The sequence below is a fragment of the Synchiropus splendidus genome, chromosome 8 (genome assembly GCF_027744825.2).
Source record: "Synchiropus splendidus isolate RoL2022-P1 chromosome 8, RoL_Sspl_1.0, whole genome shotgun sequence".
NCBI classification, from domain to species: domain Eukaryota; kingdom Metazoa; phylum Chordata; class Actinopteri; order Syngnathiformes; family Callionymidae; genus Synchiropus; species Synchiropus splendidus.
In genome coordinates this window covers 19557216-19575000 of record NC_071341.1, presented here as the reverse complement: position 1 = coordinate 19575000, position 17785 = coordinate 19557216, and the positions used below count along the sequence as shown (strand labels likewise).

The 17785-nt window shown below is 43.4% G+C and overlaps 4 protein-coding genes across 6 annotated transcripts in view; 2 read left to right on the top strand and 2 right to left on the bottom strand.

The window, feature by feature from the left end:
• The window catches only part of vps26b (VPS26, retromer complex component B), a 5261-nt gene extending 1721 nt beyond the window's left edge, over positions 1-3540 (top strand). Inside the window, exons 3-7 of the mRNA XM_053872764.1 lie at positions 429-585; positions 654-818; positions 975-1150; positions 1219-1361; positions 2041-3540. Coding sequence (XP_053728739.1) covers positions 429-585; positions 654-818; positions 975-1150; positions 1219-1361; positions 2041-2178 — 779 coding nt within the window. The 3' untranslated portion in view covers positions 2179-3540. The remainder of the gene's footprint in view (positions 1-428; positions 586-653; positions 819-974; positions 1151-1218; positions 1362-2040) is intronic.
• Positions 3541-4468: 928 nt separating this feature from the next.
• thyn1 (thymocyte nuclear protein 1) lies at positions 4469-6610 on the bottom strand. 2 transcript variants are annotated; one of them, XM_053873177.1, is made up of 8 exons: positions 6515-6610; positions 5667-5754; positions 5296-5441; positions 5163-5231; positions 5008-5100; positions 4844-4939; positions 4633-4783; positions 4469-4563 (listed from the first exon to the last, which is right to left on the bottom strand). In XM_053873177.1, exons 2-8 carry the CDS (start codon positions 5707-5709, stop codon positions 4520-4522), a joined length of 642 nt encoding a protein of 213 aa, XP_053729152.1. In that variant the 5' UTR covers positions 5710-5754; positions 6515-6610; the 3' UTR covers positions 4469-4519. The 2 variants fall into 2 exon arrangements, with proteins under 2 accessions (XP_053729152.1, XP_053729153.1); XM_053873178.1 differs by lacking the exon at positions 6515-6610 and adding an exon at positions 6044-6246.
• Positions 6195-12520, top strand: acad8 (acyl-CoA dehydrogenase family, member 8). Its single transcript, XM_053873176.1, has 11 exons — positions 6195-6333; positions 6779-6879; positions 7610-7779; positions 7844-7953; positions 8012-8088; positions 8151-8288; positions 8364-8499; positions 8567-8664; positions 8732-8884; positions 9782-9884; positions 9958-12520. The coding sequence occupies exons 1-11, from the start codon at positions 6216-6218 to the stop codon at positions 10011-10013; spliced, it is 1260 nt and encodes a 419-aa protein (XP_053729151.1). The 5' UTR covers positions 6195-6215; the 3' UTR covers positions 10014-12520.
• esamb (endothelial cell adhesion molecule b) overlaps positions 10973-17785 on the bottom strand; it is a 48951-nt gene continuing 42138 nt past the window's right edge. For both annotated transcript variants that reach the window (XM_053873174.1, XM_053873175.1), the window contains 3 exons: positions 14011-14133; positions 13800-13929; positions 10973-12255 (listed from right to left, as the gene is read on the bottom strand). In XM_053873174.1, the coding sequence (XP_053729149.1) occupies positions 11793-12255; positions 13800-13929; positions 14011-14133 (716 nt within the window). In that variant the 3' untranslated portion in view covers positions 10973-11792. The remainder of the gene's footprint in view (positions 12256-13799; positions 13930-14010; positions 14134-17785) is intronic.

The window sequence follows — 17785 nt, the reverse complement described above, 5'->3', positions numbered from 1 at the left end:
TATGAAGACACTGTTTCATGATGCCCCATCATCCCATCTCTACTCATTGGTATGTAATGTTGTGGATTGTAGTCAAGATGGCTTCCTTGACTAAACCACCGGCTCAAAAAACATGAGCTTCCAGTGTCTCATAGCTCCATAAATGTTTATGCTAATAATGACGACACTGACACGAGACTATGAACGTCTCAGACTTCAGACTCTCTCTTGTTCTCACTCACCCACAAAGTCACCCTAAATAGAGCTGACAAAGCACAGTCTGCGTGGTCACAAACACAAGCACTAGCTTGGCAGTCGTTTTGGACTCTTCTTGGTCACCTACGATAGCACCACATACAGGACCGGCATGTGTACTACATGGCTTATCTGTAGTCCAGCCAGTTTTCTACGCGAAACCCTGCACATGATTTTTTGATGTGTCTCGGCAGAGCTGTATTACGACAGAGGAAACCACCATGAGTTTGTGTCGCTGGTCAAAGACCTGGCAAGACCTGGAGAAATAACTCAGTCGCAGACCTTTGACTTCGAGTTCACTCACGTGGAGAAACCTTACGAATCGTACACTGGCCAGAACGTCAAACTCAGGTACGCAGATGGAAGCCGCCGTGGATGCTCTTCGTGTCGTCTTGACTTCCTGCTTCGCTTTGCTTCAGATACTTCCTGCGTGCCACCGTGATCAGGAGACTCAATGACATCAGCAAAGAGCTGGACATCGTGGTCCACACCCTCAGCACCTACCCCGAGCTCAACTCCTCCATCAAGATGGAAGTTGGAATTGAAGATTGTCTCCATATTGAGTTTGAGTACAACAAATCCAAGTGAGTTAAACATGAACTTTTTCTGTTCAGTCACATGGTGCTTGGTCCGCTCGACACACTGTCGCGGACGCTAACCCGAGCCTGTCATGTGACCTGTGTTGTTGACATCAACCGTAATCGTGTCTTGCCTTTGTCTCCCTAAAACCATTTACCAAGGTACCATCTGAAGGACGTCATCGTGGGGAAGATCTACTTCCTGCTGGTGAGGATTAAGATCAAGCACATGGAGATCGACATCATCAAGCGGGAAACGACAGGCACTGGCCCCAGCGTCTACCACGAGAACGACACCATCGCCAAGTACGAGATCATGGACGGAGCTCCAGTCAGAGGTACCGCCGAACCTCGAGCAACCAGTCTGAACCCACTCCACATGAGCTCATCTGGTCTGGTCTTGCAGGCGAATCCATCCCCATCCGGTTGTTTCTGGCCGGTTACGATCTGACGCCCACCATGAGGGACATCAACAAGAAGTTCTCAGTGCGCTACTACCTGAACCTGGTGCTCATCGACGAGGAGGAGAGACGCTACTTCAAACAGCAGGTGACGGGACACTTGGCGACAAAGAGCCAGTGAAAAATCGAGTATCGCATATCCCTTCCCAGAGATTATGAAATTATAAGTGTTGTCGCATAACTCATGCTCTTCTATTGCTGATATTCATTTCTTATTTATAATAATCTTTTGTAGTTTTTTTACTTTAATATCTTTATGTTAATTATTATTAGTCTTCATGTACTATGATGCTATTTTTACTTTTCTCCCTTCTAGTATTCAATGAATGCAATGCAATGAATTTTTTTTTTCCTTTATTTCTAGTATTTTGTAATAGTTTGTGGGTTTTTGACATTTTACACGCAATCCAGAATGCATTTTTTAATTAATACATTTATGTAATTATTAATTATAATTATTATTATTTAATTTTATTATATTTAAATACAATACAATATTAAACAAAAATGAAATCATGCAATAAAAATACAAATGCTAATAATCACAAAATAAATACATATATAAAAATCACTCGAGAAAATTAGTAAAAATAGCATGATAGTACATGAAGACTAATATTAATTCATATAAAGATATTAAAGTTAAAAATATATATATCTACAGTATATATATATATATATATATATATATATATATATATATATATATATATATATATATATATAAGATAACATAATAGATAATGTACTGTGTTTGCGGCGTCCAGGAAATCACGCTGTGGAGGAAGGGGGATGTGGTGAGGAAGAGCATGTCCCACCAGGCGGCCATCGCCTCCCAGCGGTACGAGGGCTCCGCTGCTTCAGAGAGCGCGCTGGAACAGAGTGCGAAGGAGGAGAGCGGGTAGAGCCGCTCGACAGGTGCTGCCCAACTGCGTAACATCTGGTCCAGCATCTGTGGTGGTCCGTGTGAGCTGCAGGTGAAGGGAAGTCAAAGGGAGACTGACACACACTGAAGAGTATGTGAACAATGGAAAAAAAACAAAACAGCTCGCATGAAGCATCCAAGCAGCTTCAGGCTGCTGCTTTTTACCTTCTTTTTTTTCGTGGGAATCAAACTAATCACCTGTTTTGTTGTCACTTTAGATTGGTCTTTTTTCATTTGTGATTTTATAACTCAAGTGCGTCCGCTGCGCTGCGTGTTGAATTCAGTGGAAAATGGAAGGTTTTTAAATTCATTTGTGTTTGTGTACTCCGGTCACAAATATTTAAATTGAAAATACCAATTAATAGAAGAATAGAATCTGTATTATTTGTCAAATCTTGCGGTCAACACTGTCAAAATGTAGCTCAAATTACATTCTCAAATGTAGCTGGATGATGCACTTAAAAATCATTTCCCTCTGTAATAAGCCAACGGTGCATTCACTGACCTGAACTACATTCACTCAGATGGATATTGCACTTACTTTAGTGCATGAAGGCCAGTCATGAGGCTTCATGAACCTGTGTCCTCATTTTTAGAGCTCAGTAGGTGGCGCTCTCGGTTGAAAATCTATTGCTGAGATCATGGAAACAATTGTTCAAGTTTGAAGATTTTTGAGCAGAGAGCGACATCTGGTGGCCTCCAAAAATGTGGACACTGTTTCATGAGGGCTCAGTATACAATTCCTACACTCTGGTGTAAAATTTCTGAACTGGAAAAGCCTAAAATAACTGGAACCCTGAACGCAGCATTCATTACACTATTGCGATCACTTGTTTTTTTCCTCTGGTTTTCTTTTCTCTTGTGATTCTTTTAGAGATTTTTTCATTCTTCATCGAATGATTGAAACACACTTACCTACATTCCACACCTAACAAGCCCATTCCCCACGTTGATCAACAAACTAAAACGACTTGCACTGCTTCTTCTTCTTGTTTTCCGTGTTTGCACAGGAAGTGAAAACTGGACAGACCAAGTATTATCTGTTTCTAGACCTGTAAATAACCACCACAGCTCTGTCCAGTGTTGAATGACGCGGCCACCTTTCTCATTCAGGCTTTACCTCAGCTTTCCGGTGGTGATGTTGCGGGGCGTCCTTTTGATGGTGACTAAAACTCTTGTGTGTGTCGTGGAGGATGGAATGGTGTGTCTCCGTGAACCCCTCCTGCCTCTAACATGATCTAGTCTTTTAACCAGAGAGAGTAGAAGTGTCTATCTTTTGCAAAAATGCTTATTAATGAATCCATGTCCCTGAAAAGTCTAATAAAAATGATGCCAAATTCAATGGCGTTTGTTCATTTAATGCGACATACTTACAGAAACAACATCCAACAGTCCTCCATCGTAGTTGTGATGTGGCTACAACCTACCCCTGACTCAAGTTATGTAACCTCGGCCACTGTTTGGTCTTTATTGTTCTAACACTGATTTGAATTGTTGCACAAGGATGGAGGTCAGGACCTAAACTTGAGATGTTGCTGTCATGACTGTGGAGCATTAGAGGTGCCAGAATTTGAGGGGAAAAAATATTTTTTTGATTGAGTAGAATTAAAACTGGATAAAATAATTCAAATTTTAAAAATCCTGGTATTCAACAACTAATGTGTGTAATATTTTAAAAATAGTTAATTAAAAATAGCATCCATGTAACATATAAAAAATATTAAATATTTCCTGGTGGAGTTGAACTGTTTCTGATAGCTGAGGTTGTTGGTGTGTTATGACACATGATTTTGGGGCTCCTCTGTAGGTTCTTCTGAATTTGCAGATATTCTCAATATTTCCCCAGTGTGCAATCATGGCTTCTGGTCACAATGTGAAAAATATATAGCACACGCTGCAAATGGTTTTCAAGTTTCCTAAGGTTTTCTTATTCACCACTCCTATGTTGACAGTGCTCTTTCATGCTACTGCCAACCGCTGTTGGATTGGGCACATTGCGTTTAGAATATATTTATTACGAATTATGTTGATACAATACATGCTGGGAAATGATATTAAAATCCCAGTTTGATTGAAAAAAAGTAGCTCGGCCCAAGTATACACTGTTTCAATGACTAGTTTTACACTGAAATAACTGTGTCCAATGAGGACACGGTTTGAAAATGGTTTGATTTTTGTAGGTTTAAAAATGAGGGCAGATTTCATAGAAATGTCTTGCACAAATAAGCCATCATTATAATGTTTATGAACAGTTTTAATAAAAGGTTCTAATAGAAAAACAACAAATGAACACGTTTTCAGCAAGTGTGGCTTCATCCTCTTCAGGGCTGTTGGTCCTCCAAACTTAGTACAAAGTCAAACTCCTCTGCCGAGACAAAGACAACAGGGCGTTAATAACGTCAAAGACCTGATGGTACACAACATCCGACGGTACCAGAAGTGAGGGGCTGGACAGAAAGACGGGCTCTGGTGAATAAGGCCATGTCCTTCAGCGGCCCTCCGCTCGCACGATGCTCCAGGTGGTGCTCTTTCAGCTCCGCCAGCGGAATGAAGCGCTTCATCATCCTCTGAAACTGAACGTCCACCTGACGGGAAACAACATGAACGGAGGAGCTTGATTCACTCCTGCGAGGATTCCACCTCACCATGCTCCACTTGGGGTTCTCCGGCCGGCTGCTGGCGTCGTAGTGAACATCTTTCTTGTCAAACTGAGTGTGGTCCACGTACGCCTCCTTCACGATCTGAAGGAAACGCTGGGGTAGTGAGACGCCGTCGCCTCTGGAAGGCACAAAAAAAAAAACACACGCACCTTGATGACTCCTGCGATCCCCGGCACCTTGCAGTTGCTGTGGTAGAAGAACGCCAGCTGCCCTTCCTTCATGTTCCGCATGAAGTTCCGAGCCTGGTGGAGAAGTCGACATCCTGGACTCCGGTTCTCACGCGGTGAAATTGTAGCCAACCAACCTGATAGTTGCGGACACCGTCCCAGCAGCCCGTCTGGTTTGGTAACGCTTTTAAATCCTCAATCCCGAACTGAGACAGAGTGAGACACACTTCATTCAGCTCAGGCTACTTTCCAGTGCGACTTGACTCCTACCTTGACATCAATGCCGTTTTCAAAGCGGCTCTCGGGCTCAGACTTCATTAGCCAGTGACTAAACTCCGACGGCGCAGAGCTTTTTTCTGCGTTTTTCTTGCTTTCTACCTTTTTCTTAGCAGGAGATTCTGTTTCAGCAGCTTCTCCTGGGGGGACCACAAGTTTAGAATCAGTCAAGAGAGGTGAAGAAGAGGGTGCAGAGCAGGTGGAACAGGTGGAGACAACTGTCAGGGGTGATCTGTCACACATCAGCAACAGGGAGAGGAAAGCTTTCTTGAGGAAGAGACGGGTTCTGGTGGACCGTTGGAGGGAAAAGGCTGGAAGACAATGACTAGAAGAGGAAGACAATGAGATGCATTGTCATTTCTTACCTGAATTTAACTTCCGTTTGCTTCGTCTTCTCGTGGGCGGCATCACTCCAGGTCCACTTTCTCCTTACCACTCAAACAGTTAAGCTTCCTTCAGACAGGAATAACACAAAATCAGGTTTTAACATATTATAAACAACATTATAAACAACATTTCTGCTTCGTATTGGTGACTGAGTTCAATAAAAAGATGCAATAACTATGTCTATTTAATGAAAAACAATGGTTAAAACGCCAGGCCAGGTCCAGTTCTTCTTGTTTGCAAGATGCAATAAAGTACATTACAAATCGATACATTTTTCGAGTGCAAAACACATGCAGTCGGACACACAAATGTTACAAACTAAAACGTATTAACCTACGAGGAAGTTCTGTCTTACTTTTCGGGCGATCAGCAACCAAAAACCAGTCAAAAACCAAAGCCAGAGAGCGCGTTCCCATCACAAACATTGATCCGTCCTTCTGCAGCATGTGTTCCGTTTCCTTGTTATGAAAACCACACTTCCCGGCAGCACTTGCGGCGGGAGTGACATAACAGCGACAGGAGTAAACATGGCGGCGGTGGGAAGTCTGTCAAGGCTCGCCAGACTCGGGTCCAACATATGCAGGAATAGTCGTTTGTTCTGCGACAACAACGTGCGAAGACGAGGCATTTCGTCGTGCATTGACCGTAAGTGTGTGAAGAAATAATACCCGGTGATTTTGTGATGTTTGTCATTGACTAACTGTAATTCGTAACAATGAGCAGTGTAAGATTTTGTTGGCTTTAAAGAGTACTAGTCGCACTTTAAATCACCATTCACGACGTAAAACTTAAAATTAGGAAGCGGAGTATTAAAGAATACAGTTACCTTCGTGATATTTGTTTAGTTTTGCTCCTCCAGTTAGGAAGCTGGGATTGCGGCACACCCGCTGTAAACTCCGCCCCCGTTGGTTGTCACGGTGGATGCTGTTATGTCACCCTCTTAGGTACCACATGAGCCAACTTGACTTATTGTGGAGACACTGTGTATCATACTGTGTATAATAGTTAAATGAATTCAATCACCTGGAAGCCTGTTTAAGATGGATGTTCTGAGTTATGACTCAAACCGTTGTCGTGCTTTTCTTGACAGCCTCTCACGGACTGACAGATGAACAGAAGGAGTTCCAGAAAGTCGCTTTTGACTTTGCCGCCAATGAGATGGCTCCCCATATGGCCGAGTGGGACCAGAAGGTGAATCAAACTCATACCACATTTCTTGGAGTGTCTCCTGCACATAGTCAAAATGCTTCCTTCCCCAGCGAGTACTGATATACTGGCAAGTTATTGTTTTGCGAGGCTTATGTTTACATATTTTTATTTAAATTCTTTATGTAAAAATGTCATTGCACAGTGAAATGATCAAACCATGATGATGAGTCACTAGGATACAACAGAAAAAACAGCGAGTTTCACTGGAGGAAGCGAAGTTGTATGAATATAAGTCGGCGGTTTGGACTGTCGTGTGAAAATGGAATGAGGATTACACCCGTTATTTACTTGACTATTTATCCAAATGTAGCATGTACACACAGTGTCAATTATCAGTAGCATGACCAGTTTGGAGTCACATGGCAGAAAGTATACAGCACTCTGCACTCAATAGGATGTTTATATTAACAGAAGAATCACCTGCATGTATGTTAATCCTATGTACTGGCTGAATTGGATCAGATAAAATTCCCATCTCGGACATATGCCTGAAATGATGAAGTTTTATGCGAGACTTGCTCTCTCTGGTTAACAGTGCGAGATATCTGCTTTTGCTGAATAGTAATTGAGTTGCTAAGACTTAAACCTATTTTAATTGAGGTGTTTACTCAAGAGATAACTATTCAGTAACATTATGAAAAGAATAGCAGCAATGCTAATCGGAGGAGCAGTTTTTTTATGTTTCAGTGAAGTATTTGAGTGTGTTTTTCAGGAAATCTTTCCAGTTGAGATGATGAGGAAGGCGGCTGAGCTTGGTTTCGGCGGGATCTACGTCCAGCCGGAGGTTGGAGGGTCCGGCCTTTCTCGGCTTGACACGACACTCATCTTTGAAGCCTTGTCCACAGGATGCGTCAGCACCACGGCCTACATCAGTATACACAAGTAGGAGCCGAGATCCCCCCGGAAGGTGATGCAGTTCATGCTAATGTCTTTCTCCACCGTGCAGTATGTGCGCCTGGATGATCGATACATTCGGAAACACCGAGCAGAGGGAGCGGTTTTGTCCGGACTTGTGTTCAATGGAGAAGTTTGCTTCCTACTGTCTGACTGAACCAGGTTTGTGAGGACCATTCCCTGTTCATGTTCTTATCATGAAAGTATGTCTGTACTGCAGGCAGCGGCAGTGATGCTGCGTCACTTCTCACAACGGCACAACGAAAGGGCGATCATTACGTCCTCAACGGGTCAAAGGTGAGAGCGAACCATCACCGCTTCTTCAAACAAGATATGAACGGACGCTCTATTGAACCCAGGCGTTCATCAGTGGAGGCGGAGACACTGACGTGTACGTGGTCATGTGCCGAACCGGAGGCAAAGGTGCCAAAGGAATCTCGTGTCTAGTGGTGGAGAAGGACACACCGGGCCTGAGCTTCGGCAAAAAAGAAAAGAAGGTTTTTGTTTTTTCATTGCACAAGAAGAAACCCAGCAGCATGTTTGAGTCAAATTAAATCCAATGATGCTTCTAGGTGGGCTGGAACTCTCAGCCGACGCGGGCGGTCATCTTTGAAGACTGTGCCATCCCTGTCACGAACCGACTCGGGGAGGAGGGTCAGGGCTTCAACATCGCCATGAAAGGACTGAATGGAGGGAGAATTAATATTGGTGAGGAGGAAGCAGCTCGAAGAACAATATAGTGGTGGTTTTCACCGCTGTTCATTTCACCCTACAGCTTCCTGCTCTCTGGGAGCAGCTCATGCTTCTGTGCAGCTGGCGAGGGATCACCTGCTGGTGCGCAAGCAGTTTGGCGAGACCCTGTCCAACAACCAGGTCTGACACCCGCTCTGATCTTCTTCTGACTGGACTTGTATACAATCATGGCGCTTCCTCTCCGCAGTTCCTCCAGTTCAAGCTGGCAGAAATGGCGACCAAGCTGGTGGCTTCTCGTCTTCTGGTGCGCGAGGCTGCGACGGCTCTTCAGGAGAACCGGCCGGACGCTGTCGCTCTGTGCTCCATGGCCAAACTGTTCGCCACCGACGAGTGTTTCAATGTAAGTGTCAGAGAAAACATGCATCACCATCGGAAAAAAAAAACACTGTGTTGCTCTCAGCTTCTGAAGGATCTAGTCAACGGTGGGTCACGACCAGTTTGGTCTGATCCCATATCTAAGGCTAGGGTCTTCAAGTCGGTCCTCATAGGATCTCAGTGGTGCAGGTTCTCATTCAAGTTGATCTAAGGCTTCGGCTTAAGCCATTGCCCTGTAACTCGCGAGGATAAACTGGTATTCACTTATCATTCCCTGCTTGGGATGCCGTCCTCTCTTGTCTGCCTCCAACTGTGTAGACGTTATCCCAGGTGTTCCCTCCACCTTTTTCGGAGATAGAGGCACTCAACCATGCAGGGTTGAGATGTCATGAACCTAATGGCCCATTTATGTTCAAAGTTACCGACGGATACGGATACAGACAGGGCTCATTTCCTCCATATTTCTACATGTTTCCACAAAGCTTACGGATACGGACCCAGCAAAGCAGTACCACTGGAAACCACTGCTCGCTGCGTAGTTCTAATGAGACACAAAGAAGACTTAACACTGGTGGAAATTCTCCGCCTCCTGCAACACTGCCTCCGTCAATATTTCTTCCTCAGTAGCCATGTTGGTTTGGGGGTTGTTGTTGTCATAAACTTTTGACGCTGGGCTGCGCCCCCTGGTGGATATGTTGGTGAAGAGCAATAACAACATGAAGAAGGTGTAGAAACATGACAAGTGAAGGTCGGGTACATTTTGGTACATAAGTAAAGGGAGCATCACTGGGCCCTAAGCCTGTTGGCAGGGTACAGACCTGGAGGAAACAGCTGTGGCAGATTCTTGGGCGCCTCGAAAGAAGCACTAGTTTCTCTTTTCTCATCGTTTCATCTTTTTTCATCTCATCTTTTGACCCGTCAGATCTGTAACCAGGCCCTTCAGATGCATGGAGGCTATGGCTACCTCAAAGACTACGCCGTGCAGCAGTTTGTGCGGGACATCCGCGTCCACCAGATCCTCGAAGGTGAGGTTGCTTTTCGTCACTGTCGTCACGTCTGTCTCCCGAACCAACTCCAATATCCTCTTCTCCTCTGAAGGCACAAATGAGGTGATGAGGATGATCGTCTCCAGGAGCCTACTGACTGAATCCTGATCAAGGTTTGGACATTTCACGGACGGCCATATTGAGTGCGTCTGAATGGGGACTGGTGTTACATTACGTTCAGGTGGTGCCTGAGGGTCACTGACTGAGTGAAGCAGCTACTTGTCTTGGAAAGTTAGTGTGAGACTGATGAGTTCTGGTCCACCAGTCAGCTGCTTGGGTCCAGGACCCCAGCACGCCTGGAGACAGACTCTTTCAATGGTTGGCTGCCTTTCATCATTATGCAGTTGCCACTTTAGAAAGAGACATTCTTCATCAAGATGCATAGCTGCAGAATTTAGAGCCTCATCATCTCAGCCAAGGATGGCATCTGATTCTGATCCTGAAGTGGCCTTTTATCGCCTTCACTGCCCTGGGTTCTTTGTGTTGTTTTTCTGTGTCTGTAGGTGTGGAATGAAAATGTTGTTTATGTCCTCATCACACTCCAATTAAAGCCGTTTAACTGCAGTCATTTTTAAAATGTTTTTTTTCTGGTGAAGGCTAAGATATCTGGAATGGTGACACTGTGAGCTTAAGTCTTCCATGGGCAGGAGGGATTTAGATGAGAGCACCCTGGAAACGGGGACAAAAGTCAGTGGGAGCAAAACCGAACAGGCCACGCAGCCAAGTGTTTCTTTTGTGGGCGCCTCCTGGTGGCGCTTAAGTGTATTAGACAAACTGAATTTAATCGTTTTAAACATGCTATGATAGAGGGGTTTAGCGTTAGGATTCAAATTAAAAGTATTTCTGTGTTGTATAATAAATTCAAAACCATTTAAAGACCTTAGTTGGTGGTTTGTAAATATGAGCTGCATCTATTTACATTTTCTTTCCCTCAAGTGGAAGCACTGATCTTGTCTGGTTGAGAGCATAAAAATGAAAAGTGAAGCCAGAACATAGCATGAAGGAAACTCAGGCTCATTTGTAATGATATTTTTTAATTGCGAAAGTGATAATAAATATCACAAATGCTAAAAACAATCACTTCAAAGTACATACTTAAAAAAAAAAGTCAATCAAAACCGTATTTAAGGTGCTACATGTAGCTTTTACACATTTATAAATAACTGCCACGTTTGAAATGAATCTCCACGAGACACTTGACGCCCTCCAGCCAGTCATGAAACACCGACCTGAACATGGGTCACTAGTTAGGTTACATTCCACCTACCATGACAGGCCATCGAACTCCAGCGTCTTGGCTTCTTACTGGTCAAAAAATGGCCGACTGGTGAGCACAAAGAAATATGGGTTAAAGCAAGTTTTGGAAAATACCTGATGTCTCATTTTGCTTTTGCCTGAGTGTCCTTGACCACAAAGTTTTTTTTTACTAAAAGGACCAGCTACAGTTTCATAATGAAATCAGAAATACAAATGTTTTTTTTAAGTTCAGCACACACTTTTCTTAACAGTTTTCACACCATAGAGGACCTGTGGAGTCACTGGTCAGACGCCTGACTAAAACCTCCTGTCACAGATGCAGCACTTTGAATGTGCACAGTGTTGGGTGGGCGACCAGCAGAGGGCGCTGTCGAGGTGGGAGTTTTAGCGCAAAAGCCTCTAGATTGATTTCAGATGGAAACAGTTTGTTGTCTCGCCACATTTGGGGCCATGTTGGTTGATCTGATCCCAGACAGCGGTTTTACTGATGTGACTGATGGTCCTCACGTAGACAAAACGGCGTAGAAAAAGTCAGCACATCGAAGCACAAACTTGCCGTTCTCGCCGCAGCTCTCTGATGGGTAATAAGTTGTGTCCTTCAGAAGGCAAACGTCCGTCCGTTACGGGGCCTCACACCAGCGAGCCGGCTTGGCTCTGCGCAGGCACCATCACAGCTACAACCCCTGCACGCGTCAGAGTGGAGGAGCTCATTTGCGGGGATGCAGTCAGAGGCCCCACCTGAGGCTGAGCTCCCTCAGTCCTGCCGATGACCACCGGACTTCTGAGGACCTGGTGGGAGGAGCCGTTTGTGGAGGAAGGCCGCTTGTGTTTGCGTATAGGCGTTCCTCCGACGTTGTATCCAGGAAGCCCTCGCAGGGTGCTGGCTTCCCCGGGCCGCAGCTGGTAAGCGTTGATGACGGAGCTGGAGTCCGTGCCGGACGTGGGTGAGTATGGGTAGTGGAAGTTTGGCTGGTGGTTGTCTCGGGGCAGGGGGCTGGTGGCGATGGACGACAGGGTGCCGTTCTTGGACACGATGTCGGAGCCGGTGGTGCTCTTAGCCCACGAGACTCGCTTTGGCGCCTGGGCGTCCTCCCTGAGACACAGACTGACATTAGTTTTTAAAGTCTCCCAGTGGATACGCTCTACGCTCTATAGATCTATAATCTATAGATCATGAGGCAATAAACATTTGAAATATCCAACCATGACGCTCAGACACATCATTTCATATTCTCCTCTCATCCAGTCAGCTTCTGCAGAGATTACCGTTTAAACCTGGATCATCTTTGCATAAACTGTTTGGAAAAACATGCTGTATAGCTAAAAAGCCAGCGGAGCATGTGAGTCCTACAAGTCCAACCCAACTCTCTGCCGCCTCTGTAAAGAATATAATTTGTCAATAAAATGATTATAAGTCCACCTATGCATAACATTGTACCCTTGTTAACATTAGATAAAAGAAAAAAGACAGTAACATAGATAAGAATATATGTATATAAGAATAACTATATATATGTGTATAATATATATAAGAATATACTATATATATATATATATATATATATATATATATATATATATATATATATATATATATATATATATATATATATGAATAACATTGCAATTTGCCTGAAATTTAAAAAACAAATCATGAGTGGATGTGCAATTACACTTTATTGTTCCCCAAGGTCGCACTATTTGAGAAGGACTGGATTACAACATGATCTGACAGGTAACAGATTTCCATACATCTTTAGAGAACCTAACAGACACCAGTGACTACTGCACCTATATCTGACAGTATCCCCTCAAGGTTCAGTACATGGCCCTCTTCATCCTCACGGTCTCAACTTCCAGTAGATGACATTCATCTCTACCGTACATGTGATTCTTAACCATAGAGCTGGGGCCCATGGTTGGGCCGTGAGCGCCCCCTAGAGGGCCGCTAAAAGTTTTTTGTTTTACACCTCTGGGCCGTGAGATGCTCAGTTTTAATACACTCGCCACGTATGGTGGCAGTAGTGTGTCACTGAATTGACTTGACAGCTGCAACTCTGTGATAGTTACCAACTATGGAGTTGGAAGTTCTTGAAAAGAAAAAAATGATAAAGGAAGTGATGGCGCCCCCAACAGTGAAGAAGTTTTGAAAATTAATTAGACATTTTATGGCAATACTTTCATTTACATTTTACTTATATCTTCTTTGGACTTTAAACAAACTATATTATTTTTATTTTAGGATCGTTAGACATGGATTCATTACATTTATTTTATTCAGACTTTTACTCAGTTTTTCCTGTTTTCTCAACAGTCTGCATCAAGTGTATTTTTTTTTCTTTGATGAACATGACTTGCGCCAGGTTCTGCTGCTGGTTGGACTTTTCAATGGCAAATATCTTTGCGAGTATCCCATGCCTTCATGTCATTTCACAAGGTTTTGGTTTGTTTACGTGTAAGTAGATTAAATATGGCTGTTGATCACAAATAAAATCAGGAGTAGTGAATCAGTTCTATTACTTGAATGGGCCCCAGGGCCATTTGTTCTGGGGACGGTGGGGCCCCGACATCAGAAAGGTTTAGAACCACTTCTCTACGCAACTTACCACGCCACAGAGGACAGAGAAAGAAACTCACTTGATCTCATTGGCTATCTCCTCCTCTGTGTCCCGCCTCCTTCTGAGGATGAAGATCAGGAACAGCAACATGGCCACCAGTCCCACCACGGAGCCCAGCGTGGCCGCTGCGATCATCCCCGCGTTGGTAGCTGGGAACGGCGACACAAGACGGGGTTAAGAAGCGGCAGCGCGGAAGGAAAGAGACGGGGAGAAGAGAGCGCTCATCGTACAGGTGATGACCTCCAGGTTGATGGAGCAGCTGTCGGAGCCGGCCGTGTTGCTGGCTCGGCAGATGTACTTCCCTGACATGCCTTTGGTGAGGTTGCTCAGCCGCAGCGTGCCCTGCCTCTCATCTGCAACATAGACGTCGCAAGAGAAGTGTTTTCTTATGTTCATACCACCAGCAGCTGCTGGTTACAACACACAGGTCGGAGACATGATGCACAATAACACACCGTCACGACAGAATGACGGAGCGTTCCTTCCCCGCGACGCCAGAGACTGTCTGCACCTCGGAGCTAACGTCTCACTTCAAAACTTTATTGACACTTGTAGACCAAGTTTTCTCTGTGTTTTAAAAGTTGCCTCTCAGATAAATGCAGAACCAAATAAAAGCTAGTAGATAAAGAATCATTGTTATGAAGATGAGGCAAGGAATGTAAAAGATTTGTCGAGAAATGTCCTACTAGAATAAAATCATGCAAAAGACATTGTGATGAAAAGTGATTTAAAATACATAAATCTTCATATAATGTTGCCATATTGCCCACCCCTTTCTGGAGACATTTTTTTAAACAAGTACAGTGTAACCTCGGTTTTTGAACGTCCCGGACTTTGAACAAATCAGAGTTCGAATGTGAGATTTTTTTGCTTCTGATTTCGAATGAAAATCCAGGACTCAAACGCCCGCTGAAAAAAGCGTGCACGGACCGATCAGCTGACCCACGACGCGCTTTGTTATTGTGTATAACGCAGCCTCTGTATGCAGACGTGTCCCGTTAGCTCCATTTACTGACTGTTTTTTCTTCATATTGAGGTGTAAAACCTTTCCTGTCTCCACACTGGACCGTGGTAGAGTGTCACAGGGGAGGTGCTGGAGCGCTCACTCCAGGGTTTGATGTCCTGTTGTGGGCTGGAGCTGGGACAGGGATGAGGCCAGTCTGGGACAGAGCGTGACTTGGTTTATGACTTTGTCACAGCCAAACTGCACAGAAGCGCACATTCAGAGCTGGACACGCACCGGGCACCTCTTCCCTTCTGGAGAGACGTCACTCACTCGGCAACCCCTCCCACATGCAGCGGCCACACACATAGAGGAACAGCCACCTGCAGCAGACGCTCTACATTCACTCCTACAAAAGACTATTTTAAGGCTTGGAACGCATCATTTCTTTTTCCATTCATTGTAATGGGAAAAATCGATTCAGATTTCGAACAATTCACTTCTCAAACGGCCGTCTGGAACGGATTGTGGTCGAGAACCGAGGCACCACTGCACATTTTCAGCAAATCTTTCTATCTTTCCTTCCTTCTCTCTCATTTTCAGCAAATACCATGCCAACATAGTGTCAGTAGCTACAATCTTTCACAAATTTAAAGGGATTTTCTGCAGGACTCTTAACTCAGCACAATTGCTCTTTGGCCGCGGTGCCTCTGCTGCTGTGCCTCGGGATTTTTTATCACTGAATGAAGTGACCCCCGGCTTAGAAAAGGTTGAAAAACACTGCAATAAAGCATATTTACAAACAGGCTGTGCGTGTCCCGCAGAATGCCATTCAAGCCAACTCCTTCAGTTTTTTTTGTAAATAATTTAGATTGCAACAAAATAACTATGTAATATAACTGCATCTAATATAACGTCTAGATGATAGTGGAGTTGCTGGAACAAGGTTCTCCTCTGCGAGAGTTAGCCGCAGCATACTGTACGGGGAATCATTAGTTACCCACCACTAATCCAGAATGTAATCCAGTGTGGTATTATAATCATGTTTGGCAGCAGACCGTGTTTATTTTCTCCACCAAAAGTCACATGGTGCCACAGCGAGCGTGTCCATTTTGGCGCGCTCGCCGACCACGTTTGGATTTGAAACGCGGTGTTGTTGGAGCAGGGATATAAACAAGGACAACAAATCCTGCAGGGACGGAATCTTAATTCTGCTCCGGATCAATCTCCGCATGTCGACAGTCATGTGATTCCAAGGCTACACTGGATAAAGACGCGCTTCATTTATGATTCCTGTACTGGAGAATCACACAGGCGTCGCATTAGAATTTACTAAAGACAAAAATAAAACCAGCCGACTCCTCACTGGTCAGCTGTAAACACATTTTATTTATTGTTTTTATCGGATTTTCCTCATATTAAATATTATTTTTTTAGTTTTATATATTGTTCTTTTATTGTATTATTATTATTACTATTGTGCATCACAATTGAAAAAATGTTTTGCTCAAGCTTTCAGTTAGTTTTTCTGAATTATTCAGTTTTATAATCTGGGTTTTTTTTGTGTTTTCCACTTATCACCAAGTATCTCACCAGTTTCAAGACACCTCCAGTGTGAGGGAACAGTACAGCGGAACATTTGATGCCTAGTTGGTACTGGAGTCTCCACAGGGGGCATTAGTCATACGCCAGTGGCATCGCGGCAAGGTCAATGAGCGGCATTTGTCAAAGCCTTGACACATGTCACGCGCTGAATGTAAATCCACAGCCTGGCTATAAGGGAGCGCATCATATTTCTGGCTTCCAATCAGATAAATAGAGTCGCATTAGACCCATCAACATATGCACATGTACACACACACATCAGTAGAACAGTGAATGAATAAACACGCAACATGACCATAGAGATAATTCATGTTCAGTAGCTATCACCTGAGAGCACTAAAGGAGGACGACACAACATCTGCAGGGGTGGATCTAACTACACGTTCACACAGGGATTATAGCCTCCCTGCAGACACACGTGATTCACGGGGAAAAGTGGGGAGTTTACTTGTAATTTTGTTTAGCATAACTATAATAAAGCCTTTCCACAACTGATGTTTATATAACCCCTAAAACAAAATAACACATATTCAATTTATAACCTCTCTTTTTAACTTCTGAAATACTTTTTCATGACATTACCTCTATTTTTTTAAAGGTTTTTTTATTTGAATTGCAACATTTGTACTTGGAGTAAATAGTTATAAATCAAATTATCTATATTTATGTGTTTGTTGTTTGTTTATTACAGAAGAGGATTAGGGTTAGTGAAGAAAAAAAAATGGCAGAATTCTGACTTTTAAGTCTGACTTTAAAGTCAGAATTATGTCTTTAAAGTGAGAGTTCTGACTTTCAGATTAAAGTCAGAATTCTGACTTCTGAGATCTTTAAAGTCTGACTTTAATCTGAAAGTCAGAATTCTCACTTTAAAGACATAATTCTGACTTTAAAGTGAGAATTCTGGCTTTAATCTCAGAAGTCAGAATTCTGACTTTAAAGTGAGAGTTCTGATTTTCAGATTAAAGTCAGAACTCTCACTTTAAAGTCAGAATTCTGTCTTTAAAGTGAGAATTCTGACTTTAATCTCAGAAGTCATAATTCTCACTTTAAACATCTCAGAAGTCAGAAGTCTGACTTTAATCTGAAAGTCAGAATTCTCACTTTAAAGACAGAATTCTGGCTTTGAAGTGAGAATTCTGACCTCTGAGATTAAAGTCAGAATTCTGCCAATTTTTCTTTTTTTCTTCACTGGCCCTAATCCTCTTCCGTAGTTTAAATCCATAGTAAATAATGAATATAAAAGCATATATTGTAAAGTTGGCCATAGCGATAAATACTGCCTGGCATGCTAACAGCTGAGCCATGTTTGCTAGTGAAGTACAACAACTGTCCAGTTTGGAGTTGGTTGTCAACACTTCTGTCTCTGTAAGTACATCGAGCAGAACTTGCAAGTCATGTCTTTTAATTGTACTTGTGTGTACTTTTATGTAGCACCATTGAAGTAAACTAGTCATGTC